At 45.5% G+C, this 27,014-nt stretch overlaps 1 protein-coding gene and 1 long non-coding RNA gene across 12 annotated transcripts in view; one reads left to right on the top strand and one right to left on the bottom strand.

Annotated features, from left to right (window-relative positions):
* Positions 1–6,340: 6,340 nt before the first annotated feature.
* On the bottom strand, positions 6,341–9,791 carry LOC101748451 (lysophosphatidic acid receptor 6-like). 6 transcript variants are annotated; one of them, XM_046898553.1, is made up of 6 exons: positions 9,565–9,791; positions 9,315–9,384; positions 8,075–8,216; positions 7,926–8,002; positions 7,715–7,775; positions 6,341–7,496 (listed from the first exon to the last, which is right to left on the bottom strand). In XM_046898553.1, the coding sequence occupies exons 3-6, from the start codon at positions 8,140–8,142 to the stop codon at positions 6,545–6,547; spliced, it is 1,158 nt and encodes a 385-aa protein (XP_046754509.1). In that variant the 5' UTR covers positions 8,143–8,216; positions 9,315–9,384; positions 9,565–9,791; the 3' UTR covers positions 6,341–6,544. The 6 variants fall into 6 exon arrangements, with proteins under 6 accessions (XP_046754509.1, XP_046754511.1, XP_046754512.1 ...); XM_046898555.1 differs by having other exon boundaries at positions 6,341–7,576; positions 7,926–7,989; XM_046898556.1 differs by having other exon boundaries at positions 7,926–7,989.
* LOC124417089 overlaps positions 8,111–27,014 on the top strand; it is a 102,109-nt gene continuing 83,205 nt past the window's right edge. For 3 of the 6 annotated variants that reach the window (XR_006930894.1, XR_006930858.1, XR_006930857.1), the window contains exons 1-3: positions 8,111–8,201; positions 14,682–15,683; positions 17,895–18,054. This is a non-coding gene — a long non-coding RNA (uncharacterized LOC124417089). The remainder of the gene's footprint in view (positions 8,202–14,681; positions 15,684–17,894; positions 18,055–27,014) is intronic. The other 3 variants (XR_006930878.1, XR_006930873.1, XR_006930867.1) reach the window with 3 other exon arrangements.

The following is a 27,014-nucleotide window of genomic DNA, read 5'->3' as shown; positions in this document are numbered from 1 at the left end:
AGCAGGTAGCAAGGAACAAACCTGCTGGCTGAGTTGCTGAATGGGGAGAGGAAGGCACGTTGATTCTGTAATGAGGTTTGCAGAGGAAATGCACTTTGCTTTCGTTCAGCACTTTGGATGGAATTGTTTAATTGCACTAAAGGGTAAATACTTGGCATGAATCTCCTTGGCAATCTGAACTCATTCAGTGCTCAGCATAGCTGTTCCCGCCGTGCTGCCTCTCACCAGAGCAGGACTTTGTGCTCGCCCATGGGAAATCAGCAGGTCTTTAATTCTTCACTTTGCTTTTTCCTCACAGTTTTGCATTAACCTCAAGCTGGAAAGCAGGGCCGAGGGCTGCCCAGCTCCGGCACCAGATGGCATTGGGCTGCCACAGGTGTCCCAAATGGCAGGAGCAGGCAGCATGCACCTGTGTCCTCATGCCTCCATCCTCCTCATGTGCAGATTTGAATCTGCTCATGTTAAGTGTCCCAGTGCTCGCCCAGGTGTGAAGTAAGCAAGGAGGCTCAAACCAGAACTGTTGTGTCTCAAGCCGCCTCTTTTCCTCACAGAAATGTGGCTCACTGGGGGTGTGTTTGGGGTAAGGGTGTGTTTCTGTGCAAAATCCTCACTGGGTGAAGGGAATCTTTAAAAGTACTGCTGTTCTGATGGCAGCTGTTCTTAAATTTTGCCGGTGAGGAGAAAAGAGAGCAATCCCTTGCTGTCTATACATAAAAGAAGCCCTCCAGCTGCCATGCTGAGGCGCAGCCTGCCCAGGGAATGGCTGCCCAATGGGCAGTGGGGACTCCTTGTGGAAGCAAATCCCAAAGGTGATGGGGTATGTGGGGAAATATTTGGGTATTGTTCTCTTCTGTTGCTGTTTTGGGGGCGGGAGGGTGTTGGTTTTCACAGATTTTTTTGTTTTGCGTCTGAACAAAGCCCCGTGGCAAAGGGCATCACAGCGCCCCGCGGCTGCATTGCTCACTCCCTTGTCACTGCTCTGCCACTTGCCTGTACCTCCTCCTGACCTTTTCTCTCTGTGGCAGCCCGAGGGCGGGAATTTTTCCCGCCGATTTTCTGGACAGTGGCTGCACGCTCCCACAGCCACCGCAGTGCTCATGGATCCCACCCCCGGCATCGGTGCTGCTGCTGAGATCTCCCACAGCAGCTTCCAGAGCGGGCACCTGCTGAGGAGAGCTGCCATCCAGCCCTCTGCTCTTTGCTTTGGTTTGCTTTCCTTCTTTGGTTTATTTTTTTTCTCTTATTATTTCTCTTTTAACTGTTTGGTAACAGCTGTCGGGACGTTGTTTCTAAGAGTATGTATAGGAGCGAAGTGACAAAAAGAAAGCTAAAGCAAACCTGACACCTGCTTTGGGTTGTGTCTACCAGCTCCCACCCAGGGTCAAAAGCAAATCCCAGACTGCTCTGAAATTTTGTTTACAGTTTAAAGATTCTCCTGAAAAACCTTCAGCCTGGAAGGATGTGCTGCCTCATCTCTAACTTTCTTTATTCTCCTTCACTGTTCTTCCTTACGATAGCTATGTGCATGAAAGCAGGGCCTTCTGTTCCTCAAGAGCTGATCCATCCCTATGAGTTATTCCTTGCTTGGAGGCTGACCACTGGAGTCTCTCCAGTGAGCACAATTGGGTATTCAGTCACACCCTCCGGGCCTACAATGCTGACTTCATTTCCACAGCTGCTGGCTGTGATATAGAAAAGGGTTTCTAACATTAGGTGCAGCAGAAGTTGAGGGAATGTGGTTTGCAGTGAGAGTGGGGCGCACTAATTAAAGAAATGGAAGTTTCATCAGTGAATTCCCCCTCTGCTGTCTGTTTGCTCCAGCAGGGTACCCGCACTGTGGTTCTGCTCTGTAGCTGGTTTGTCTCTTCTTCATCTCCTTAGGTTTGGGAAACCTGCCTTGTGATGTTTTGTTCTGACTTCATGGGTAACCAATGTGGCACAAGACTTTTCTAGGAGCCCTCAAACTGATCTGCAAAGGTCTTCTATTCTCCCAGCTCCTTCAGGGTTACCTTCAAGTTTTGCGGCTTTGACGTTTTTTATTTGCCTGGGAAAATAAATTGTACCCAGAGAGTTTTGTCAAAACTTTGTTAAGAGAGGATGCCCTTTATGGTTCTGTTCACATCTGTGCTTAAAGGACATGTAAGCACTGGGTGGGAGCTGGAGCGTAGACCTGATGTGACTGTAAGAATGGTGAAGGACATTGAAAACAAGGTTCTTGAATGGATGTGGATTAGTTCTGAAAAAACAACCCCTTCATCTGATGCAAATAAATTAGTTCTAGATATGGGAGTCTGGCTGCCTTGCTCCGCAAGATACACAACCCGAAGTTCAGGAAGCGGGGTAGGATTTAGGAGTCCTTGTGCTGTGTGTGATGCCCTCAGGGGTTGGAGGTTTGTGGCAGGCTAGCAGTAGGGGCAGTGAGAAGAGCCCATTAGAACCCATCCCCATTTAACTTGGCATGGGTGACTGAGTGGGGTACCCCAGAGCATCTCAAGTGGCAGTGAACATGTCTCATTGTGCAGCAGGGTCCTGCCCCGTGGTCCTTGCTGGGCAGACGCAGGCAGGAGTGGCTGCAAGAGCCTGAGGTCAGAGCAAGGATGTGTATCTCGGAGCTCAGCCTCTTTTGCTTTCTCACTACTTATATAAAATGGCCCACATAAACACATTCATTATTAATACTAATTTACTTCACTGTGCATGAGGGAAACAAACCTATCTGCAGTGCTTTTACAGCCCCACTAACTCTGGTTTGCAGAAAGTCTCATTCATTGATTTCTGCCCCCTTCCAGCTGGTATGCTTTCAAGCCTGTTAGCACAGCTAAAGTCAGACTGGTCTCTGCTATCTGCAACTTCTCATGCATAAACCTATTTCAAATACTGTCCGTCATTGTCTCAGACAGTGGCTGGCTGAGTGGGCCCGGGTTAGATGCCACTCTGGGAGAGGGTTTTGTTATCACAAAGTTAATACTTAACAGAGAATGGTCAGGATTGCATTGATGTGCTCTGAAGTGCAGTCTAAACTGGATTTCCTGGGTTTGTAATGCTTAGTTTCAGATGAGCAACTGACTGGCCATGTTTAGAACTCAAAACTGCCAATATTTGATCGCAGGTATAAAACCAGCTTAATCTCTTGGAACAGAGACAAGGATTAATAGGAATCTGTGGTATATGGCAGACTTAAAATTTTACGTTCTTTGGTGTTTTTCCTCCTGGGAAATGTTTGTGATTCTTCATAGAGCAGCTGTCAGAATTCCTAACAGCAACTGTTTTGTCATGTTAGAAAACGTGGTAAATGTCACTCTTTTGAAGCAGTAGTGTTGGAGTAAAATTGGAGTTAGAAGAATAAGTGAGATGAAATGGCGGATAAACAGAGATGATGTAGGTGTGCTTTGCCTTTCACAGCGCCTTAAAAAACACAGTCATTGGAGTCTATTGCTAGAAGTTTCTCGGTGCAAAGAAAAGTCTTTGCCTTTCTAGTGATATCAGTGCCTCTAAACTCTGAAGCTGAGCAAGGCAGGCTGCTGCGCTCAACTGCCTTGTACTGCTGCACACTGCTCAGTTGCAAATCCAAGAGAGGGCTGTGCATGTCAAGTGTGAGAGGCAGAGAATCCTCCCACGAATACCAGATGTATCCAGGGCTGTGTGCTTCTCTGACTCTGTCACAGCAAGGTCAGCAATGTGAGTGCTCCTGTCACTGTGTTGTGTCATTTCTGTATCTTTATGGCACTTTATCTCATAACATCGCTATCACCAGTAAATGCGGTCAATAAGAGAGTACGCAGCAGCTTTGCTGAATGGAGTGTGATTTCTGCTTGTGCCCATCGCAGCATTCCACTTGCAAAGCAAAATTAAACTATTTCACACTCCTTGTCTGGGAGAGAGTTTTCTCAGAGAGCTTATGCCTCTCATCTAGTGTGCTGTAAATTCATCTTAACTCTCCAGTGCCAACAGGAATGTTAAAACTACTGAGAAGAGTGTATGCATGCAAAAGTTTCAGTAAAAGCCTATATATATATTTGGAGACTTCCTTTTCTCAGATCTTCCTTGTGATCACTAACTGCAGATGTGGCATTTCTCATGGCTAATGTTTTGTTCCATTCGTTGTATGTGAACGTCTTTCATAAAACCTAAAGAGGATGCTGCAGGCCTGGGATCTGACCCCTTTTTGGGGGGAGATGGATGCTTTGGTCGGTTCTATGCAAATATAGTCAGCGTTCTTCCCCCTGTAGATCTTTTTCTTTCCTGACCCAAACAGATACTTCCTGAACATGAAGTATGAAGTAATAGCAGTACTAGAAGGAAACAAATCTGGAAAGTGAAGGACAGATGTGCAGTAGTTCCAGCTGAGCTAGAGCTTCATGGCTTTCCTAGGTGAGTGAAGCTTCCAGGACATTTGGTTTGTTTAAGTGTGCATTGTCAAAGCTTTTGGAATACAGTGTCTGGTCTCTTAGTGAACCATGTTAACGAATAAGCTACTCCTGTGAGCATGTGTGGGTGTCTGCAAGCCAGGTGCCCCAGTGAGAAACCCGGCAGCCTCAAGGAGTGCTTTGTGAAAGGCCTCTCAAGTGCAATGGTTGGCCTGCAAAATTAGGTGTGAGAAGGAATTGTACTGGTCTCTGTAGAAAACTCTGGGGAACAATATTCAGAAAGGAAAGCAACTATTTCTATTAGGATAAATACTGAAATAAGAGAAAATGGGTGGAAGCTGTCCTTGGGTAAGTTTCTGCATCTGCCAAACATGTCTAATTCAGTATTAATCTGTACTGTCTAGCAGGAATTTAAATGAAATTACTGTTAAAATTACTTCATGATCTGTGAGACTGAGGACAGCTGGATAGCAAAGGAATGCAAACAAGCATACCTAAAAGTGGAAAAGAAAGCTGAGCAACATAAGAAGCATAGAACTGCAGGTGAGCTTCTAGTCCCAGTCACAGCAATGTAAGCCCAATGTAATGTCAGCAAAACTAGGGGAGCTGCCTCGGGATGCAGAAATGCAATTGGAATCAATTTCCCCTTATACTTAAGCATTTTATGCCTCATGAGGAACAGATACAATCTCTGTTCCTATATTCAGGCATTATCAGTTAAAGCCAACACCCTGTTGGGTGTCCCCTTTACCACTAAGTCTTCTGCTACTGCTTTCTTCTGTTATATGTTAACTGTGCTTCCAAAAGGAGCCTGAAATCTCAGTGATAAAACCTTTGTGTCCATTGCAGTGCAGCTAAGGGTAAGCTGTGAACAAGGAGGTGATGAGGATCTGCTGTCTGCAGGCGGGGAAACTGGCTAGATTTTCTGAATTTAATGAGGGAGGAAATGGAAGATACTGATGTCCACATCAGGTTTGTGTTTCTTTCTTCAGCACCTGCACTTCTTTACCGCGACCTCGTGCAAAGATACGGCATCATCATAAACTTTCACTTTCTCCACATGCGAAGTGGAGCTTGGGAGGAAGTCAGTTAATGGTTTGTGTGTAATCCTTCTCACAAATGTACAGAGAAAAGTCACTCCAAAGGCTGGAATTAGTATCCCTGCCTTGGTGATAATATTGCAAGGATCCGGCTCTACATGAATATGAACCCTAATTGCTTCAGCTGTCATCATCCTCATCCCTGGGAAAGGGACTGGCTGCTAAGAGCAGTGCTGGTGGCAGCAGTGCATCCCAGGACACTGAGTTGCCTCTCTCGGGCTGGGACCACCTTGTCATTCAGGCTATCTGGATGCCTGTGAGCACTGGTAAGAATTAACTGATTAGTATGTGAGGCTTCTGTCAGTGGATTTTTATTTATTTATTTATTTATTTATTTATTATTGCCTCGTTTGTTTGGGAAGTGATAGTGCTCATCTTCTTCCAAGGTCCAAAAAGTTGTTTGAGGTCCTGTGGTGCCTGCTGCTGCTTTGGGGCTCTCACCTTACTTCCTAGTGAACTAGGGAGTTGTCTCCTCAGATGCATCTGTTTGCTGCAGCATTGGGCTCAGGCTTTTTATTGCCTTGTTTGGTTTGGCTCTGTGCACGAAACTGCTTTTGTAGCCAAGCAGGAAGGAATGAGTGTGTGGAAAGCCTGTAAGAAGAGCTGAGAGGGAAATCTGGAACTCAGTCATAAGCATGTATGATCAGGGCAGGAGGGGCAACAGGATTTAATCTGAAGCTTTTTGCCATAAGCTCCATGTCTCTGCTTCTTTGCAGCCTAAGGCTGTAGTGACTGAAGGCCAGGGGGGCTGCTGGTGTGGTGTGGACAGAAGAGTGAAATATGCTACCATCTATAAGCAAATACTTTTTTTTTTTTTTTCCAAAGTAAAAAGGAATCGCATCCAAAGAGATATGCATCACCATTTACAAGAAATACTATCAATCCTTTTTATCCATACATGACAACACAAAGCATTGTGGATGGGAAGCAAATAAGCTAGGAGTCCTGGGAATGGGCTTAGTTCTGTTCTCTTTATGAAATATTTTCACATCTGAGTATTTAAAGTAAATGATTTAGAAAAGTAGTTCAGGGCCCTGCACCTTTCATGATAGCATCTCCACTTGTCAGGCGAAGTAACTAACGTTCAGTGTGTGGATCAAAGCTTTCTTCTGTGTGATTTCTCGCTTTGTTTTGCAACGAACCTTCCGCAGACTCCTTTAAAACAAAATAATAACAGACCGCATCCAGACAGCAGTTCAGATTAGCCCAGCAAAGAGTGACTTGAAGGATGTCCCGTAGCACCGTGTGACAAGGGATGTGCATGATGCTATTCCTCACCAAAAAGTACAGGAAGAACGTCACATGGTAAGGTGTGAAACAGACCAAAAATGTGACAAAGTTTGTCACTACTACCTTCTCTGCTCTGGTCATGTGTGTCTGGGGGTTGTCTGATTTTCTGTGGTTTCTCAGACACCTGATGATCTGAGTGGTGCAGAAGGCCATGGCCACCATGCTACCGAAGAAGATCATCTCCAGGCCAATGATCAGGCCTGTGTTTTCCCATGTGCTTTTGGAGAAGTTGTGGAAGCAGGATGAGATGTTGTAGCTCTCCTCATGAAACTGGGAAGTGGACACACTCCCAGCTGAGATGCCCAGGCAGATGACAACACAAACCAGAGCAGCTTTCTTGGTGGAGCGCAGGGTGGGAGCCATGAAAGGGTGCTGGATAGCGATGTAGCGGTCTACACAGATGCAGAGGGAGATGAGGATGCTGCCGTACATATTTATAAAGTAAAGACTCTCCAAAATGGAACAAAACACTGACCCCAATTTCCACTTGTTCTGAAGGTGATAGGAAATGATTTTAAAAGGAAGAGTGAAGAGCAGCAAAGTATCCAGGAAAATAAGGGCTATCAGGTAGACTGTAGATTCTGACAACTTTTTAGCTGGAAAAAACAGGAATGAGAGGGCCATCACATTGAACAGCAATCCCAGGATAAACGTGGGAGTGTACATGATCAGCTGGAACAGTTCTACTCTGGGGTTGATACTGCTGTTGGTACAGGTGTCGTTCATGTCTCCAGGTATACTGAAATTGAAGAAAATCATCTTCACCACAAGGGAGACTGAAAGACCACATCTAAGATCTGGTACAATGGCCAGCGAGGTCTGTAAGTGTCAACAGAACTGGAGATAATTTTTCTTGTTGGGCTGCAGTGTGCTGGCTTCCCAACCTGTAGAGACTAAATCTTCAGAAGAAAATGAAACTTAGGAACCCAAGCATTTGCTTAAATCAGCCAGACTTACCGCAGCTGGTAAACTGCTGTCTGCTGCTGAGGTGCAGCAAATGTGCAGTGGTTTCTTCTTCCTGAGAGGGGATTAAAAGTATCAAGGCAGACAGGTCTGAGCAGGGGTCCTGAAGTAATCCTCTGTTAGAGGAAGGCTGGACCCTGCCCTCAGACTCTCCTGATAAGGATCAGGAAAGCTCTCATTGGTTTCTGCAGTCGGAATCACTTACGAATCCAAATGCACAGGGACACCCGGTTCTTTCTTGCAGCCAATTCTGTCACAGCAGATGTTGTCTGTAAATAAACCCTTTTAAAAATCTTTCCATTAGAGCCCAGAAACCACCTTCATCTATCTGCCTGTAACTGTTGTTACTTTTACCTGGTGCCTTTCTTTACGTGAGTTACTGACACTGATGCTGTTTCATTTTGGATTTGGCAGCCTGTCATCAGGTGGACAGTGTAAGTTCCCGTTCTGCAGACCAAGCCACTTCCCTGGTGTTTCAGAGGTAAGCTCTCCTGCCCTGTAGTTTGAGACAGAGATCAGTGCAGTGGAAAAATAATTCTTGCATAGAAACCAGCAATTATTAGAAAGGAAGAGCATGTTGGCAGTTTGCTCTGCAAGGACATGCTGATGCCAGGTAAACAGTTCTGTAAGCTGCTTGGTTATGGTACAGAGATGAGAAAAACAGTCCCAGAAACTCAGCCTGATGAAAAGAACAGCTGCTGGCATGACTGTGGGTACCAAAAAACATGTCTCTGCTGGGTCAGGTGCAGCCTGCGTGTTGCTGGAGCAGGTACAGGCTTTCCTCAGACTGTCCACCCCGGTATGCGTGTCCCCGCATTTGGCAGTGCTGCTGGCTGTGCGCTCAGTAGCTGCCTTTGCTGCAGAGTACCGTAAAGCACATGGGGGGCACAGATCAGCAGTGGGGCAGCAGCCCTCACAGCAGCACAGCTCTACTGCTGTATGTGAGGAACTGAGGGGAAACAAAGAAAATCCCTCATCCAAACACAACAGGACAGGAAAGCCTGAGGTTGAGAAGCACTTGAGGATCTGAGTGGCTGGAAGAGAGAAGCATCCCCAGTGATGCTGCAGGTTGTTCAGCACCTGGGAGCTCAGCCGTCCCGCAGCAGCAGGACTTAGGATTTTGCTGGGAATGGCACTGGGCCCCCAAGCCCCCAGATTCCAAAAGGGGGGGGGGGGGAGGGGGGGGGAGGGAGGTGGGTTACAACAGAGGAGGGGTTACACTGATGAGCTGGAGCTGTGCAGTGAGCTGAACAAAATGGTGTCCTGAGCCTGCAGTGTGCTGCTCTCCTGTAGGGTCCCCATCCTCGTGTGAAGCATTGCTAGTCCTTTTAATGCTGGGAGGGAACCCACTGCTGAGAGCCAAAGGGGATGACAAGTTGGTTAAGGAATTCCTGAAAAGTTATCAGTATTGAGAAAGTCCTTTGCTGCATTGCCTTTCTAGAAGATTACATTAGACCTTTCTTTTTCCTTCAGTGGTTTTTTGTTGCTGTTGTTGTTGTTTGTTTGTTTGTTTGTTTGTTTTTAATAATAGTGTGTCAAAGGAAATTCTAGATCTAGGTAAATAAAATAAGAAAGTAAAATTTCAGCTTCTTACCCCAAGTTTTACTTGGTGCAGGTCTAGTGATGATTAAAAGACATTTCAGTCTAGCTTGATGTATAGATTTCTGAACAAAAAAAGATGCCAAAGGATGGTTCTTTCATTCTTCCAAAAAACCCCCACAAGTAAACATGTTATAAGCAAAACAGATGATATAAAGTACATTTAGTTTTCAGATCATGTAGCAAGAAGAAAGTTTTTAAGGTAAGATTTCCCTATAATGTAATACTGCCTCTTGCCAACTCACCTTTGGGCTATCTCTAGCACTGCTCGTTGACTTGCTCCCCTTGGCTTGTAGAATTCTTCAATCTTGTGTGTTCTTCGAATGCTGTGGAGTGAGCTGCATGCAAAGAAACAGCCAGCTTGGATGTTAGAAAGCACAAAGCGCTGCTGCTTTTTGTTTCATCACATACTTCCATTACAGCAGCTGATCCCCACTCTGTCTACACATGTGCGCTATGTAGGTGATCTGTCGCATAGAGCTCATTTGAGGATGTAAACAGTTTGTTCTGTGGGGCTCGAATCTCTGTGAGTCACCCATTCAGAGCAGTTTCCATTAGCAGAGGAGGAAACTCTGGCCCTGAAGAGCTTTGTATGGCTTCTTTCTACAAGAGCATTAGCTGCTGAGATGTCGTTTAACCTATATCCTGAGCTACCGCTGTCAGTGCCTATTCCTTTTCATGCTACCAGAAATGAAAAAGAGATCATCAGTTTTCAGTGGTGATTTTAGATGTTCATTTTGAGTTGGTATTTTAAAAAAAGAAAAAGAAAAAAGGAACAAAGGAAAAAGGTTGCTCTCACATCTGCTTATAGTGCTGAGAAGCAGGGAATTTACCTATGAACGGTGTCAGATGCTGACTTTGTTAAGGGAGAAACAGGAAAACTTCCCCCCCCCATTGTATGTGTTTTTGCAATCCCCTTTACCAAAGGAGGAAAGAAGGACGATGGGGATAAATCTGGGGCTGCTGGGAGCACAGGACAGAGCCCAGTCATCACAGATCTCCACTCCCTTGTTTGCAAATGTTCTGATACCCAGTGCTCATAAGGATTGCTCACTCTTCCCCCTTTGCAGGGATTTCTCCTAGCATTCGTGGGGTTGTTTCTCATTTTCCTATGGATGCATATATTCTCATGGCACATAAGCACTGCCTGCCTCACCAGAGGCTGTACAGAAGTGCTGGACAGAAAGCCGTATGTGGCTGCACGTCTGAAGAAGGATGCTCTGAAAAGGTGAGAATGAGGAAACAGAAATGCTGGGGTTGTTCTCAGCACACCATGGTCTAACCACTGCCAAGGGCTAGGCTGCTTTTTGTCAGCAAACATTCTGGAAAGCTTTTCAGGGAGGATTCTGTAGCCAAGTGGCCAGGATGGCATGCAGGTGGTACAAATTCACTTGGAGAAGGTGTGAAATAGAATGGGTGGGAAAAAGTGATGCTGAGGGATGATAGAGAAGGGGAAATGAAACAGTATGAGTAACATATAGAAGGACTGGAATAGTCCATGACGGCCTCCCACACTGTTGATTAATAGTACAACTTGTGATGCAGGGGTGAGGAAGATGTGGGCAGGCAAGGTGCCTTTCTTTTTGCACTATATGCCTTTATCTATGCTGATAGGTTGTGATGTTTCAGTAGGACCACAAGACTGGGCGGGCTGTCCCTCATCTTGCAGACTGATTGGTTGACCTGCTCAATTCTTGCACCTCTTTGCACGTCACCAATGCCACCAGTGAGCAAAGGACCACCTGATGCTATGTGTGTCACCTCATTGCTTTTTGCTAAAGAAGGAGCTGTTCCACATGCATTTTGACTTGTGTTGAGAACTTTGCTGTTTCTCTATGACCACCACATAGATTTGCCCTTTAGGCCATGCAGGTGGCCCTGGGTGGCAGCAGGTGAGGCTCTGCTGGTTCCTTGCACTCACTTCTGGGGCTGACCTTCCCCTAGCAGTGCCGAGCTGCACCAGCCAGCTCGAGGTGCTGGTTATCTAAATCAGAGTCTAATTAGGGAGAAAAATAAAAAATAGGTAAATAAAAAGCATGAGAAGAGAGAGCATTCACTGCTATGGCCCTCTTGCTTTCCTACTTGATTTCCCTCAAATGCCCTTCAATATCTCCATCCCTCCAAACATTTTCAGTTTCTTTCACCTCCCCCCTGCCCTCCCATGTCCCCACCCCTGGATTTTCCCTTTTTTGGAAGGGCTGCTGTAGCCCTGCACTGGGGAGGAAGCTTTGGGAGCCAGCCAGAAGGGAACAGCAGTAGGGAACACAGGTAGTAGATGCCTCAACAGAGCGATGTGCAAAGTCTTAGGATGGTCCTGGGGAGCCTTTTACTGCTAGAGTTCTTGTCTGGGACCATGAGGGGGCTGAACTCATCTCTGAGCTATTTGGTCCTGCTGCACGGCTTCAATGAGCGGCACAGGAACAACACCCTCCCCCTGCATCCCACCTGGCAGGACGAGGCCCAGGAGGCTTTTGAATTTGTTCCTGCTCGCTACGGGTCACATCCTGGCTTTGGGCCATCACGACATCCCTACAAGACTGCCTGCGACCTCCAGGTGAGCCAGAACTTCGATGCCACCTGCCTCTACCTAAATTCGTTGGCTCTGCAGAGCTATTTATTATTGAGTTGCTCCATCTCGTGGTTGAAGGAGAAATGAGAAGCACAGTTTCAGTCCTGCGCTGTCTCGGCTTCTATCTATGGTTGATCACCGGGAGGAACAGTGTATCCTGTAGCTCAGAGGCTTATCCTATAACTGCCTCCACCAGCAAAGCACTTGGATCCCTGCATTCACCACCATTGCTCCGCTGTCCACACCGTGGATGACCCAGGAGTAATGAGCAAAGGGAAAGCCAAAAGCTCTGCCTTTTGTGATGGGCAGAGGGAGCAAAAGCACAGAAACAACTGAAACAGAACTTCTCTGTAGAGGAAGTGACCATAAGCATTGCTGGTGAGGCCAGGAAACTGCTGTGCTAGTGCAGAACTCTGATTCCAGGGAGAGGCCAGCTTACCAGCTTTTAGCGTCCCTTGGAAGGACCTAAAGCCTGAAGGAGGAACCTGCAAACCCTGGCTGTGCAGCAGGACCATGGCAGTCTCAATGGAGAAGGGTTTTTTTCAGTGGTGGAGGAGTTAAATCTGCTACCTGAGTAAGCAGGTGAGCTGATGTCTCTCTTTGAGGTGGTTTTGAGCTTGTTGAAATGGGTGACTCATTTCAACAGAGATATCAGCTGGGGATGCTGCATGGGGCTCTTGAGGACATGCCAGCAGGAGGGGTATTTTCTGTGTCAGTGCTCTGAGACTGATGAAATTTGAAACCAGTGAATATTATTCATCAATATTCTACCACATACTGGTCTAAAACCCAGGTAGTTCAGGCATTCCCCTACCTGCTTGTTCTGCTCTCAGCTGCACAACACCTGCTGCCAGCCTGGAGGGGTCGTGTGGGTTGTGCTGCCACGCTTCCCACTGCATTACCTTTGGTTCAGCCCAGTGGGTGTCCAGTGGTGGTGTACCCACAGAGGGCCCCCACACCACAGTGTGCCTCCTTCCAGCCAAATGGCTGCCTCATTCTGACACTTCAAAGGTAGTTTTATGCTTTTTTCCTACTCAAACCCTCACCTGCATTTGTCTTCAATTCATGCTCAGGTTGGGTATTTAAAAGAATTTCATCTCAGAAAGAGCACTGGCACAGCTGCCCAGATATTGATGGGGTCACCATACCTGGAGGTGTTTCAGAGCTGTGGAGATGTGGCACTGAGGGGTGTGGTCAATGGGCATGGTGGGCTGGGGTTGGACTTGGGGATCTTAGAGGTTTTTTCCAACCTTAATGATTCTGTGATTTTATGATATAACCGCAATCCCTGGCCTGAAAAAGCAGACACTTCAGCCTTGTGCACAGTCCTTGTGCAAGGTGGGAAAAAATCAATAACTGAAGATGATTGAGGAACTTTCACTTTGTTTTTTGTAGAACAAATATGCACATAGAACTCTAGGGTGTATAACTTCACCTCCTATACAAAAGGCAGCCATACACATTTTGAGCCATCCAGGCCGCTTGTGTGGCTGAGGAACTGTGTCCCACCAGCATACTGCTTGCGGTGACCAGCATCAGCCTCCACGTAGCATTTGTTCTCAGTGTTTTCCACACCTCATTTCTGGAGGCGTGTGAACTAGCACAGCATGTGTGTACAGTGTGTGGCAAGTTACTGCAGCCTGGAGGGCCTCGAAAATCATTATGAGAAAATGATTAACTAAGCAGGAACGTAAGAGTCATTTTAGGAAAGAGAAAAAGTGCTTCTAATAAGACATCCTGTCTTTGACTGAAGCCAGCAGTAAATGTTTAGGGGAAGAATGTCAGAAAGTGGGATCCTGCTGCTGACAGCACTTCCAGCAGCAAGCTCCTCAGAGAATAAGGAAAGGGTGGTCATAGAGCTGCCCTCACTGAGTTCCCCAGATCACTCTTTCTTCCCATTTCCCACAGAGCTCTTCTGCTGATGTATCTATGCAGTGTGATATACTTGTGTCAATTCAGAGGACAAGTCTAGCATTTTATTCTTGCAAACACAAATACAACCATTTTGTTAGTATCTTAGGAGACCAGTTAGATATGAATTGTTGAATCGTGGCTTCTGGTCTTCTGAAGGTGGCAGAGATTGGAGGGCAGCAAAGCTCCAAGTGGGTCGTGGTGGATAATTAACGTGAAGAGATGAATTAGAAATGCGGTCACAGCCATCAGAATGCGATAGCAGCACTTCCCCCTGAATATACACTGAAACTGTGCTCCCCGAGATAAATATTTATACAGCAAAATAATAGGATTTCCAACGACTTGTACTAAAAAAAGGGGGGAAAAGTTTGTTTTTGTTTTTTTTTTTTTTTGTCATTCTGCTTTCTAAAATTCATTTTACTTTCTCAGAGTTTTGCTGTATTATTACCCAAACAGAGTGTGAATGCAGTTCTCTCTCTTCTGGCTGTATGCTTTGCTTGGACATGTCATTTTGGTGCTTCACTTTGTATCCCATTGATCCACTGTTACCTCCGCCAAGCGCTATGCTGATGAGGTGTTTGCTGCACCCAACCAAGCCTTTTTTAGGCTGATTTGGATGTCTGCACAGAACATCACAAGGCACCATGGCTGCCCTGCAGGGTCAGGCACTCAAGGCTGGGAGTTTCTATCCTCTCCTAAATGTAACTGTTCTGGTGTCGTCCTGGTGACACCAGAGGTGGGATCTGTCATCTTTTCGATTTTACACATGGGAAATCGTAGCAGAGAAATGCAAAAGGACTTTCCAGAAGTGATACCATACGGTGGAGTGCAATTTCACAAATTCAGATATCTTTTTCCTGATACCAACACTATTTTTAGGCTGTTCCTTCCCAGGGACCAGCTCCCAGGTCAAACAGCACTGCATCAATCACATCTCGATATTCACGCTCCTCTGGGAAGTCCTGTGATGTTCAGAAATGACTGCTGGCTGCCCTTTCACACACAGAATTAACTATTCCCAGTTGGTAAGTGCATTTCTTAACTCTGCTGAAGCTACGTACAACGTGCAAAAGAAGTTACGAAGAAAACGATAACACGTTTCATGTCACTACCCATATATGTATACACCTTCTCTTAATTCATATGAATTTTTCAATTTATCTAATTCCTATAACATTTTTTTTAGGGTGAGACTGCTTTTATGATAAAAAAATGTCTCTGCATTTGATGCATATGATGTCTCTGCCGTTACAGTGCATGCCGACTGCAGAAAGGATGAAGAGAAGAATATCTCTCTCCCTTTTTTCCGCAGCTGAACTCAGGAAGTGGTGGCCTTCAAGCAGATCTTGTACTGTTGTAAGAGTGTTGATGGTGTTTGTGCAGAAGCATGCAGTGGTGGGGCTTGGGGTTGATTTTTTTTTAGGTGCTGCTGCACAGTAATCGTTTTTCTCATAGCTTTTGTTGCTAACAGAGAGAAGACTGTGTGGGAAAAAGTCCATTCCCTCGTTTACATCACGTTCAGGTGAAAAGCAGAGGAGGTGTCGTTATAGCTTGGTGTCCCTTCATGTTTTGTATGTCCCTCACCTGTTTTGTATCAGGGTGCAGAGATCTTGGCATGAGCTATCTTCTGAGACGCTCTCTCTTCTCAAACCAGTTACTACATAGTAGCGACATGCAGACTCAGAAGGAGAATCCTGAATTTCCAGCTCTATTTTTAATAAACACCAAACCCTTTAAAAGCCGTTGACTGATGACCTCATGGGCAGCATCCCACAGCCTGCAGACACTGATGGGAGGAGAGCTCCTCTGGGAACAGAGCTCATCAGCAGAGCACCAGGGACAGGAGCTGGCACCCCAATGGCACGTGCTGGCCAGGACATGGTAAGGCACTTTGAGTGGTGATGGCTGGCTTGTCCCCGTCTTGATGTCTGGCACAAGTGCTCGTGGAGCTGTGTGGTAAACCAAAGCTGGGGAGCAGCTTTCAGGCTGCCTGAAAAAGCAGCAGGCAACGTGGTTTGGCAGTGTGAGTAATGCCTTTGATGCCGGTTGCCTATAAAATGGGGAACTTGCACGGTTTAATGCTTGTGAGGTGATAAATCCAGGAGGGTTTGACTGTCACACTGTCTGTAGGAAAGCATTTCTTGAGCCACATTCAGGATGTACATGACTTAAAAATATTCTTAGAAAAGCATGCAGCAAATGGCATGTTTAGCTGTCTGAGCACCTGGTGCTGCAGGGCAGAGGAAGGTTCAAGTGTTCTCTCAGGAAATATCCTGCACCATAAATGGTTTTAAGGGAAACAGCTCTTCCCAGTGCCTTTCATTCATCATTTTGTTTTAGTCCATTGAATCTCAGCAAGTTCTTGGCTTTGAGAAACAACAACAAAAAAAGAAATGTAACATATTTTTTGATTTTCATGTTGCGGAAGTGGTGGTTTTCTCTGTCACGTTTGTGAGTGTGAGTAAAGGCTCTCAAAGGCTCTCCATGTTGTTGCTTAGGCTGATATTCGTAAGGGTGTTTTTTGCCCTCGTAATTATTCAGTCAGGCAGAACTTTTTACAATATTTTTTATAATTTTTGACTATTTAAGATGTGCATCCAAATCACTGCCCTGCATCTCTGAGCTCTATGTATGCTGAATGGCTGTCCCGTTGCTCACATGTTGCCCCTTTCATTCAGTTTTGCCTTGGATCTGCCTTCTCTGTTGTTTGTGGTCCGCTTACCAAAGATACATAGGTCGCTCCAAAAGTAATGCCTCCTTTTTATTTCTATGGAAACTACAGTGAATACAAAGAGTACAGTAACACTGTTTGGTAGAGTAAATTCTCAGCTATAAAACACTGTTTTTCAATATAGACACCACAATTAGCTTATGCCTTTTCACCAGCAGTGAACCAAAGCCTGCATGCCATGCTTGTAAACATCTGTACTAGCAGAAGTGACCCACTGTTTCACAGCTGCTATGACAGCATCACTGCTGAAACACACCACCCACCCCTCACTGTGCTCACATCCACTGCTTGGTCTCTAGGAACATTCAGCAAGCGTCACTGAATGTCAGTGAGCGCCATTTTTTCTGCATGGAGGAATTCAGTTCCACCTCTTTGCCTCATATGCACTTCCATGTCAGATGCCATTTTGTCAGACTGCCCTTGTCTGTCACACAGCAATAGAACATAATGGGATGTTGGTGGGAAGGCTCAACCTCTGCTGCCATACCACCAACATCCACCTCTGATGTTGTGGGCCAACATCATGAGATAGAAGGCATTATTTTTGGAGCAGCCCTTGTATATATAAAGAAGAAGAAAGAAAGAAAAGGCTGAATTTATGAATTTTCTTGATCTGTAAAACTTCCCAGTGAGTCAGGTGAAATTGTGGGGGATTTTACTTGGCTGCTAATATTGTACTCTTAAGACTTCCCGTACTTATTAATTTTTAGCGAAATCAAATTCATTTGTATAAATACAGCCCTGATGAAGTTGTTACAAACATTTATCAGGCCACATCCTTTTCCTGTTGTTTTCCTGGTAAGCAGTTTTAAAGACAAGTATTTAAACATTTTAGCGTGAAAATCCTCTGGTATTGAACATTTCTGTGTAAATAACCGCAACCACCAATGCAAGAACATCTAGGACTGTAGCCTTGATGCTTAGTTAACAGTCCGGTTTTTGATCTGAGTGAGGGGGGTGGAGGAAAAATGTATTCGATTTATTTTATTTATTTATTTATTTTTAACTCCAGATTTCATTAAAAATGAATTTAATCTTCTTACTCTGGCTCAGCTTTTGCAGTGCTGACTCCCGCTTCTTCTGCATAAATTGTTCCAGGATCCGGAATACCATTTCCTCCAATCCACTCTCACTAACTTAAGAAAAGTACATTAGATCACATCTGAGATGATGATGAGTCCGAGCTTCTGAAACTGAACTTTAGTAGTGTATATATAGGGCCTGCAATGTTTCAGCCGATCATAAATGTGTTCCCTACCGGTAGGAGAAGAGTAATGATCCTGAATTAAACATTTGTATTACTCACTTCCCTCTTCTTTAATCCATTTATTAAACTAAGAAATACTGACTGTTCTGTGTAGGAGAACTCCTGCTTATGGTTCTGGATTAGAAGATGCTCATTTGGAGGAGAACCCTTAAACGTAACTCCCCTAGAAACAAATGGATACGCTATATGAGTGTGGATTACTCCTGTTCTGACCAGCAGCTTCCACACCAACATCCCAGGGACAACTGGCAGAGGTATGTGATGCTATTGTAAACCTATTGGTATTTGTTAACTTGGTGCTAGTTATACCATGACTCTTCATTTTGTTAATGCTGAAACTGCGAGGTGATGTCAGCAGGGTGGTCTGCCTACTCTCCTGCACACCTGGACTGTGCCATGCTGCTGGAAGAGCTCCCGGTGGGGCTGGGAGGGGTCTGGGCACTGAACGCTGAGCCTCCTGGCGAGAAGGAAGCCCAGACTGGCTTTTCATGTTTTCATGTCATGCACCAGTCATTTCATTACCCCCAGTTCTCACCATACTCTCCACCCCCAGACGTAAACAGACCTTAACTCTCCTGGCTCACAGAAATGAGAAGGAAGGTGACTCAGTCCCATACCTTCCAATATACAGGAAAAAGCAGCTCTTTCTCACTGCTGAGGGAAATCTGGGGCAAATTCTATGAATAGTTTGAGCTGTGGCTTTCTAGCAAGTGTCAAACTCAGAAAGCCTCATAGCCAGGCCACTCGGTGAGTGAGCAGTGCTGGTGGAAAAAGACCAGCTCCCTGTGGCTGCCTGCCCTGCTCTGCTGGCCCAGGCATAGCAAGGTGTACCCACTGCTCCCAACAGCCTGCAGGGAGGGAAACATCCTGCTTGTCTGCTGCTGCTGCCTGAGACTGAGCTGTGACTTTGTTCCAGCCAGCTGAAATAGCTGGCGGCTTTCACCTTGCTAGATGATGTCTGCACTTACATCTTTGGGCCACTCTTTGAGGTTCTGAGTTCTAGCTGTAATTAAAAAATGGGAAAAAGTGCTCAGCCTTGTTGACACCCACTTAAAAAAAAAAAAAAAAGCAAAAAGCAAATGAACAAAAAACCCCACAAAACAAACGGACAAACCCCCACAATCATTTTTAAAAGACTTGGGGGATGACAGTAGGTGGAAATGCATTTGGAAGCCCTGGCACCTCCTGCCAGTGTAACACTGGTATATGGGTAGTTGCAGAGCTCACCGAAGCTCGTGGGCACGCTCTGCAGGAAAAAACTGCATTCAAACTGCAGGAAGAGCCAATTGTGCCTTTCTAAAAGCACAATTAAAAAAACAGGGATCCAAAGAACAGGCTGCTCTTCTGAGCCCCTGGGGTGGGTGCAAACTCTGAAAGTGGTTGAGGTTGGGATAGTATCAGCCACACTGAGCTCTCATTCCTCTTAAAATACTTCTGTTATTGGAACTGAAAAGTGTTCTACCCACCTGTGGGTGGATTGGATGCAGATAGGGTGGAAGGGTTATCTGGTGACAGCTCTCGATTTATACGGGGGTCAAATAGGAGGCAGCACGCAGCAGAAAGCCAACAGGCAGCAGCTTGAAAGCAGGAGACAAAATTAATCATGGCTGCATGACCAGGGGTATTTCAAGGACAGAAAGCTGAGAGAAGAGCTTGCTAAGGGCTGAAGGAAAGGAAATGGGTCGTTGCTATTTCCTACCTGCTGGGCGCTGGGAGACAGAATGCAGTGTATGTCCTTTAGAAATATGTACATATGTATATCACTGAGCTAGACTGAAATCTGCGGGTGACAGCTCTCGAAGCATTTGTCTGTGCTCTAAGTGAATAATGGTGTAAGACAGAACATCCGCTCGCTTTCCAACATGAGTGTGGAGAGGGAGCATGTGCTGGTTCTCACATGCTGTCAGCATCTGTGTCAGTGATGTCTGACTGCAGCACTGCCTTCAGCCCAGCCAGCACTGAGTTTGCGAGTGCTGTAATAAATAAGAAATGGTCCAGGAGAATTTCCCAAGCTGAATTTCCAGCACTGGAAAAAAAAAAAAAAAAGGAGAAAGAACAGAAGGGTTTGCTGTACAAATCAGGCAAAAGTGATTTAGCTTTGTTTAGAAAAATCTGTAACTCCAAATGAGTCATGTCATGCCACCTACTTTTCAGAAAAAGATTCAATTCTCAGGACGTCTGTGCATTTGTGTTACCTGCTACAAAAACCTAAAGGGAAATAGGTCTGAACGTGTTATTACATTATTGAGCTTAGTGTTACATAAAACAGCACACAACAAACCACAGTTGCTGTAATTTGGTTTTGGCATTTTAGCCTATACTTTGCCTTCTACTGTTTCAAAGAAGCCGTGCCAAATGTGCTCGGCTTTGCAGCGCGGTCTAGCTCTGTAGGTTAGAAGTGGAGAGCTGGAGGTCTACACAGTTCTCTCTGCAGCCAGAACTGTAATGTGCTGGGCATGCTTAAGCAGGATAGAATCCTAGCATTGTCTGAGTTGGAAGGGATCTTTAAAGGCCATCTAGTCCAACTCCCCTGCAGCAAACGGGGACATCGATCAGGATGCTCACATGTGGTGCAGTGGAAAAGGGGAGACAATTTTGAAAGAAGTCCTTGCAGTTATCTTGATGGCTTTACGCTGTTTCAGCATTTCTTTTCAAATGCCATAGGGACTGCTTTCCTTCTCAAAAGTGAGCCTTGCTTTCACAGGGCTGGAGCTCTTTGCTTTTGGAAAAGACAGGGTGTGGGAGAAGAGAAAAGCCCGTGTTTTGCAGAAAGTTCCAAGTGCAGAGATAACCTGAGGTGTTAGGATCCTGTATGCTTCACATACGTTTATATGATTCCAAGAAATACTGGGGAAAGTTCCCCAGCCAATGTAAACCTGAGCAAAGAGGGAAATAACTGTAGCACAAAGTTAGGTTGTTTGTAAACAGACAAATCAAAGCTTTGAGAGAAAGCACCAATATTTTTAATTTCTCCAACAACACCAGGCAATTAGTAGATTTAATATAGATCTTAATGACTGCGTGTTTGAGCTCTTCTCAGCCTACAAGGGGGGTTGTACACAGCCTCCTTTCCAGGAATATCTGCTGTAGTTATGGGGCAGCAGAGATGCTTAATAAGTAGCGGTACGGTTTCATCTGCAGGATACAGATGTGCAGGTCTCTCACAGAGGCAGTGTGCCTCAGAGATGTGATTCGGGAGCCCAGGTGTCCTAGCAGCCTTCTGTCCTTGGGCAGGAGAGACTGGAGTTTGTTGAGGGGAATCAAGATGTTAACCATTTGAATTGCTCACTTGAGATGCCAGAAGCACTTCACTGATGGCAGAGAGAGCTTCAGCTTTTCTTTGGCATTTCAATCAGTCAGGAAATACAGCTGCTGGGAGGACCACTGCGGAATCAAATGGTGATGCTGAGCCCTGGCAGTGCTGCGGAAGTCTGAAATTAACCTTAGTTTCATTTCAGCACATTATACAGCTATTTTATCTTTTGTACATATTTTTACATATGTCTCATATGACTGGACAGCATACAGCCTTTCTCTTTTCTCCCTCCTGCCTTCGACTGGACGTTCTCACGTGTTTTCTTCAAAGCTGCACTTTTTCTCTTTGATCTTGTGTGATCTTAACATGGCAATCATAAGCGTGAATGCGGTTGTTCGCGGTTTCTAGAACAGCAACTTGGTTTTACCCATGCACTAACAAGGTAAATGCAGCCTTGCTCGGAATGAAGATTAGCTGTGGAACAAGGTCCTTCACTTGCATACAAGTTTGCTTTGCCAGGGTTTGGGAAATTTGACAAAAGCAGCAGTAGACTGGGGCTCCAAAAGAGAACACAATGGAGCAGTTCTCCCTTCGTGTTTTTTTAGCAGTGAAATTTTCTTGTTCCTGAGGCTGTTGCACTTTACCAAGTATAGGAAAAAGCAGGTCATTTTTCATACCTTCCCCAAACCTCTTGGCTTGCAAGCAGCATCCTGCCCTCTGTGCACCAGGTGGGTACAGGACCAGGAGGATGCCATGAGGCAGTGCCTGTTGGCAGGATGGGAGCTTTTGTCCTGCAGATCTCTCTCACCCTATGGGCAGCTCTAGGGCTGGGGCACAAAACAGTGCCTCAGGGGGGCTTGAAGAAGTGGTGAACTGGAGCAAGAGGAAGCACATGGCAGGACGTGGTTGCTCCCAAACACCTGCTTCTTGAGTGAGCTTTGAGACTTGCCACAAAGTCTGCAGATGTGCCCAGTCTCCACATGGTGCTGCCACCAAAGTCATAAAGTAAGCACACAGCTTTCTGTGTAGGCGGTGTATAAAGCAACAGATCATGGTGCAGAGGAAGTGCCAGATGCTGGGGGAGGCTTTTTGTAGTGAAGTTTGGCAGGTGGCATAGCTTAGTGTGGATGGCAGCCTGCTGCCTGGCCTGGCTGTGTGCAGTCCTCACTTGCAAGCCCTCATTCCAGGACTGGGTGCTGGGGTGAGCAGTGACACTTATGACCTGTTAGCAAGGCAGAAAATGGCAGTGATTTAATAATACTAAATAAAAAAATCCATGGTTCTTGCATTCATTTTGCTCTGGTGATCGCTGTGTCATGCAGTATTCTGCAGTGACAGCTGCTGGCATTTCACTTTATTTAATAGATATTTAAAAGTTGAAATGCACAGGAGCAGATTTTCAGCCAGGGCCCAAGGCAATGAGTCATGCTGCTCTGGGCATGGTTTGACATGGGCCTGGGCTCTATTGACTGCTCAGCCCCTGCCCACTCCCTCACCGCACTGCTTCCCGTGCAGCCGGTGCTGCTGCTGTGGGGTGACATTCTGACTTCCTCAGTTGAAAGACACCGTAGAACTTCAACTATTCTTTGTCTGATGGTGCTTCGCTGCAGACACTTGCTTTAGTCTGCATGTTGGCCATGTGTTAAAAAGGCAATTGCAAGGTTGAGAAAGACCTCTAAGATCCCCAAGTCCAACCCCACCCCACCGTGCCCACTGACCACATCCCTCAGTGCCACAGCTCCACAGCTCTGGAACACCTCCAGGGATGGTGACCCCTACCTCCCTGTGCAGCTGTGTCAGTGCCTCACCGCTCTTTCTGAGAAGAATTTATTCCTAATATCTAATATTCTGGCCCCACAGCCTACAGTTTTGCTGCTTACAAAAGCAGTCACTGTAGCTGCAGAAGCACAGCCTATGTATGGCAGGCTCAGGCCCATCCCCATGACAGGGCTGCAGGCAGCTCCTTCCCCTGGTAGGCTTTCTGCTGTGATTGCCACTGTGCAATGCCTGCTGCTGCATCCCCTGTTCCTCTTCCTCTGGGCCTTCCTTCCTCTCACAGACAGCAGGCTGTGGGCTGAGGGAAGCAGCAGCTTCCCCTTGGGGTGGCACTTGTCTGCATGCCCTGCATTTTGGCAGTGGGGAGTGCAGACAGAGCAAAATATGTGTGGGGGGTGCTTGTCTCTGTGTTTCTCTACAAGCTTAGTAAGCACACTGATTTGAAATTCAACCAAGCCAGATTTCCCATCCTTAGTGTTGTGTAACCGACAAAGGAAAAGGCAAGCACGTTTCTCATCAGTTTGTTCAGGGAAGGCATGTTTCTGCTCCTCTTCATAGTGACAGTTCCTCCTGGGAAAAACAAACTCCCTTTTGGTGTGTGGTGGCCAAGGTCCCATCATGCCCAAGGTGCTGCTGTTTGTGGCTCTGCTGCTGAGCTCCAGGCACTGCCCATCAGCTGGGGAGGAGGGAGCGTGGGGCACAGGGCTGCTGGGCTCTCTGCCCTGCATTGTCACCCACAGAACCGTGGGCCTCCCAAAGGACAGTGCCTCTCTGCAGCCCTTTCCTCACCTTTGGCTGAAAGGATGGAGGCCCAAGCCTTGTAGGAAGGAGTTAGTCTAGAATGGAAGATGTTCTGAAAGTGAGGGGGGAGGAAACCTTCAAAACCACTTTGATGAGAGAGGAAAAATTCTGCATACCTTTGAGAACACCATAGCATTGATTCCTCTTTCGTTCGCTTGCATGCGTGTGGGACAGGTTTAGTTGCAGTGGTGTGTGTGTGTTTTGGGTAGGCTAAATTGTGGTGCTCGTGCCCAAGTGAAGTATTGCTTAGAGCAGCACACCGAAATGTGAGGTTGAGGAAGGATATCTCTGAAGATCAGCTTTGGTCTCCAAACCGGTTTCAACTTTGCTTTGCGATCTGCAGGCTGCTTCAGGCGTGGGGTGGCTGCTCTTCTCACTTCTCAGATTTCTGAGCACTTGAAGTTGTTTGATGCGATAAGCTGCTAGCATGACATTTATTTAAGAATATGAGTTTTTATTTAAGCTCTGTCTGTTTTACGCTTTTTTCAGCTGGTGTTTTTCATCAGAATGAAGTGATGTTGGCCTGTCCCTGCAGGGCACGTGCCTACTTTGCCCATGGTGAGTCAGGTACTGCCCGTGCTCTGCTGTGGGCTTGGATCCTGCCTCAGCTGCTTCCCACTTGCAAATCATGCAATAGCGTACTGGCATTTTTTTGAAGGCTGTAAGAAGCAATTTTCCAACTAGCTCGTACACTTTCTATTAAACCAGTTATTTCAAAGGGATTTGCAGGGCAATAGTGGTTTTTTAAAAGTTCAGCATAATATATGTAGTTCTAACACTTGAAGTCAGTGGAGTGGCACTGATATAAAGTTTTGCTCTCACGCAGGACTGGGAAATTTCAGATGAGATAATCCATCAGGGAAGAACAAGATCTAGAAAGTCTGGGGAAAACCCTGTGCACGGGTTTTATCTTTTTTCTGTTTTCTTTTCTTTTTGGCTGAACCACTCTCACGCTTGATGGTCTTTCAATTGCTGTATGAGTCTACCCACTGCAGCCTGGGAATCACATTCACTGCTAAACAAATGCTAGCTAGTTGTAGAGCACTGGTGTAGTAACGTACCATTGATAAAACTGCCCCAAGGGGCAGTCAGCTCTCTTTAGTGTCATGGAGGCCTGGCCTAGCCAGAGAAGATGATGGAGGGGCCCCAGATCCAAAAGCAGCACTGCTGTAGGCTGCTATAGGCTGCTGAAGGAAGCATCTTGGATGGGTTCTGCAGGATGGAAACACAACTATCTTTCCTGTAGCCCTGAACTACAGGTAGGAGCTGATGGTCAGTTTGAGACTCACATGCAAAAGGAGGAGAAAGCACAGTGTTGGAATAGTGGGCTTTTTTATTGCATGGTATTAAGAAGCTTGTCGGAAAAACAGCATTTGGAGTAGCTGCTGTGAGACATGAGGGGAATAATAATTGTTTCTGAAAAGAAGAATGCATGGTGTGTTTTGCCAATAGAATGAAGTATGTACATTAACTGGATATGCGGGCTTCTTTGCAGTAGCTGATTTATTCTTTTTTGATATTCTGTTGCTGACTAAGTCTTTGCAAAGGAGTAAGCTAATCCATGTGAAATATAGATTTCTAATGGCTGTTTTTGATTAGCACCTTTTCTTCTACTAGGACAATTCTTTGAGCATGTGGTCCGTATGAGTCCCTGGCAGAAGAGCTGGGTGTATGAGGGATTCACATTCAGGTCCTTGTCATTTGTCTCTGAATTAGAAATAACAGTGAGAAAGAAAAAATCTCTACAGTTGTGAAGTCTGAAAATTGAAATGGTGAACTCGTGTACTTAGTCAGGAAAGCTTTTGTTGTTGTTTTTGAAATGTCAAATGCTTTTCAGTTTTATTCATCATCAAAAGTGTTCTGTGCAATCTCGAGTTACTTGGGGTTTTTGATTGCTGTTGTCACTGGTTTAAAAATACAACCGACTGAAGATTCTCCAGAGCTAACAGTAAATTGGGCAGAGGAGGCTGGATGTAAAATTCTGATTTCAAAAGTAATATAATTTTATCTGGAGGTCAAGGACATAATTCAGAGGTACTATTTAAATTTAAGTTCATCTTGAAAAGCAGTGAATTGAAAGTGACATCTTCTTACTGAAAATATATGCTCTTTTTGTGCTAGAAGATTTGATTGCTGTAGTAGCCCTGTAAAGCCAGCACAGCTGGGCTCTCTTCCTTCTTTCTCTTTCTTCAGAAACGTCAAGTATACTCAGACAGGCTGCTCTCATTTACAAGCAAAATGTAGACAAATTGAGTTATATACAATATTGCTTTGGGCCAACAGAGAAGTGGCACTGGTGGTGATAAGGAGAATAGCCCAATTTGTCTTCTAGATCCTATTCTCTGAGTTTGCTATGATGCGTGGCGTGAGAAAGCTGAATCTACGTGGTGGGTCCCACCACTTCCATTCTTACAGATAATTCTCATAAACAGATCTCTGTTTCTTTCATTGAGCAAATCAAGTTTCTTTCTGTAAATGAAGTCTTTCCTTGTCTGCCATTGACAGTGCATGGCCACGAGCAAGCACCGTCTCTACTGCTCTGGCAAATCAAACTTCTCCACCCACATCTACAAGAATCCTTGTATCTTTTTCTTCTCTGCCTATGAGGTCTGTGGACTTATTCCTTTTAAGATTATAAAATTATCTTCTCCAAGCACATAGCAATAAATAGTTGGAAGACAAGGATATTGCCTTATTAGTCCCAGAGGTGTTTATCATAACTTTGTGCCATGTGTCACAGTTGCTACCTGGTAGTTCTTAGGAGGCTAGTGCAATTCCTCAGTCTTGTGCTGTGCTTGAAATAGAGCTATTGGCAACCAGTGCCATAATATCAGCAACACCAAAGCAGCTTTTTGTCTTGGACAGGAAAAATATAAACAGCTTTGCATTTGCTGAAATCACAGAGCAGTGGGAAGGGCCCCCTGGCACCAGCTGCCTTCTCACAGCAGGTATTCCTGCAATACGAGATCAGTTCTGTTATAAATCTGACTACATGTTGGAAACATCTGTGAGTGGTCATCACACAGCTTCTCTGGGCAATCACTTCCAGTGTTGCATTGCTCTCTTGTGGAGAAAAGGACAGCTTCCACTGGAAGGGGACTGTCAATGATTTATGGAGAGATGTTTCTCAGAAAAAGTATAAAATTATCTGAACTTCTGGGTGTGATCATCTTTCCTGTTTTTACTTTTTCCCTTGTTTATTTCTGGTAATTCAGTTATTCTTTGGTACCATAGCTGTGAACCTGAAGTACTTTCTGGGAAGCAATATCTCCAGCTAAGTCTTGGAGTTATTTTAAGGAGAAAATAGAAATAAGTTGTGATGAAATAGGGAGATAAGGATTGTATGCTGCTGTCAGACTGGGGAATTAAAATGTATTTTCA

Source organism: Gallus gallus, chromosome 9 (assembly GCF_016699485.2).
Source record: "Gallus gallus isolate bGalGal1 chromosome 9, bGalGal1.mat.broiler.GRCg7b, whole genome shotgun sequence".
Lineage (NCBI taxonomy): Eukaryota > Metazoa > Chordata > Aves > Galliformes > Phasianidae > Gallus > Gallus gallus.
Note: the sequence above shows the minus strand (reverse complement) of the source record. Positions and strands in the feature narration are given on the sequence as shown.

Excerpts from the sequence above, each read along its gene's own strand:
- LOC101748451 (XM_046898553.1), bottom strand. The coding sequence starts at position 8,142 with ATGACAGGCTGCCAAATCCAAAATGAAACAGCATCAGTGTCAGTAACT. Across the intron at positions 7,776-7,925 it reads GTCCCTGTGCATTTGGATTC|GAAGAAGAAACCACTGCACA; the intron begins GTAAGTGATTCC and ends ATCCCCTCTCAG. Across the intron at positions 7,497-7,714 it reads ACAGCAGTTTACCAGCTGCG|TATACCTGGAGACATGAACG; the intron begins GTAAGTCTGGCT and ends CTTCAATTTCAG.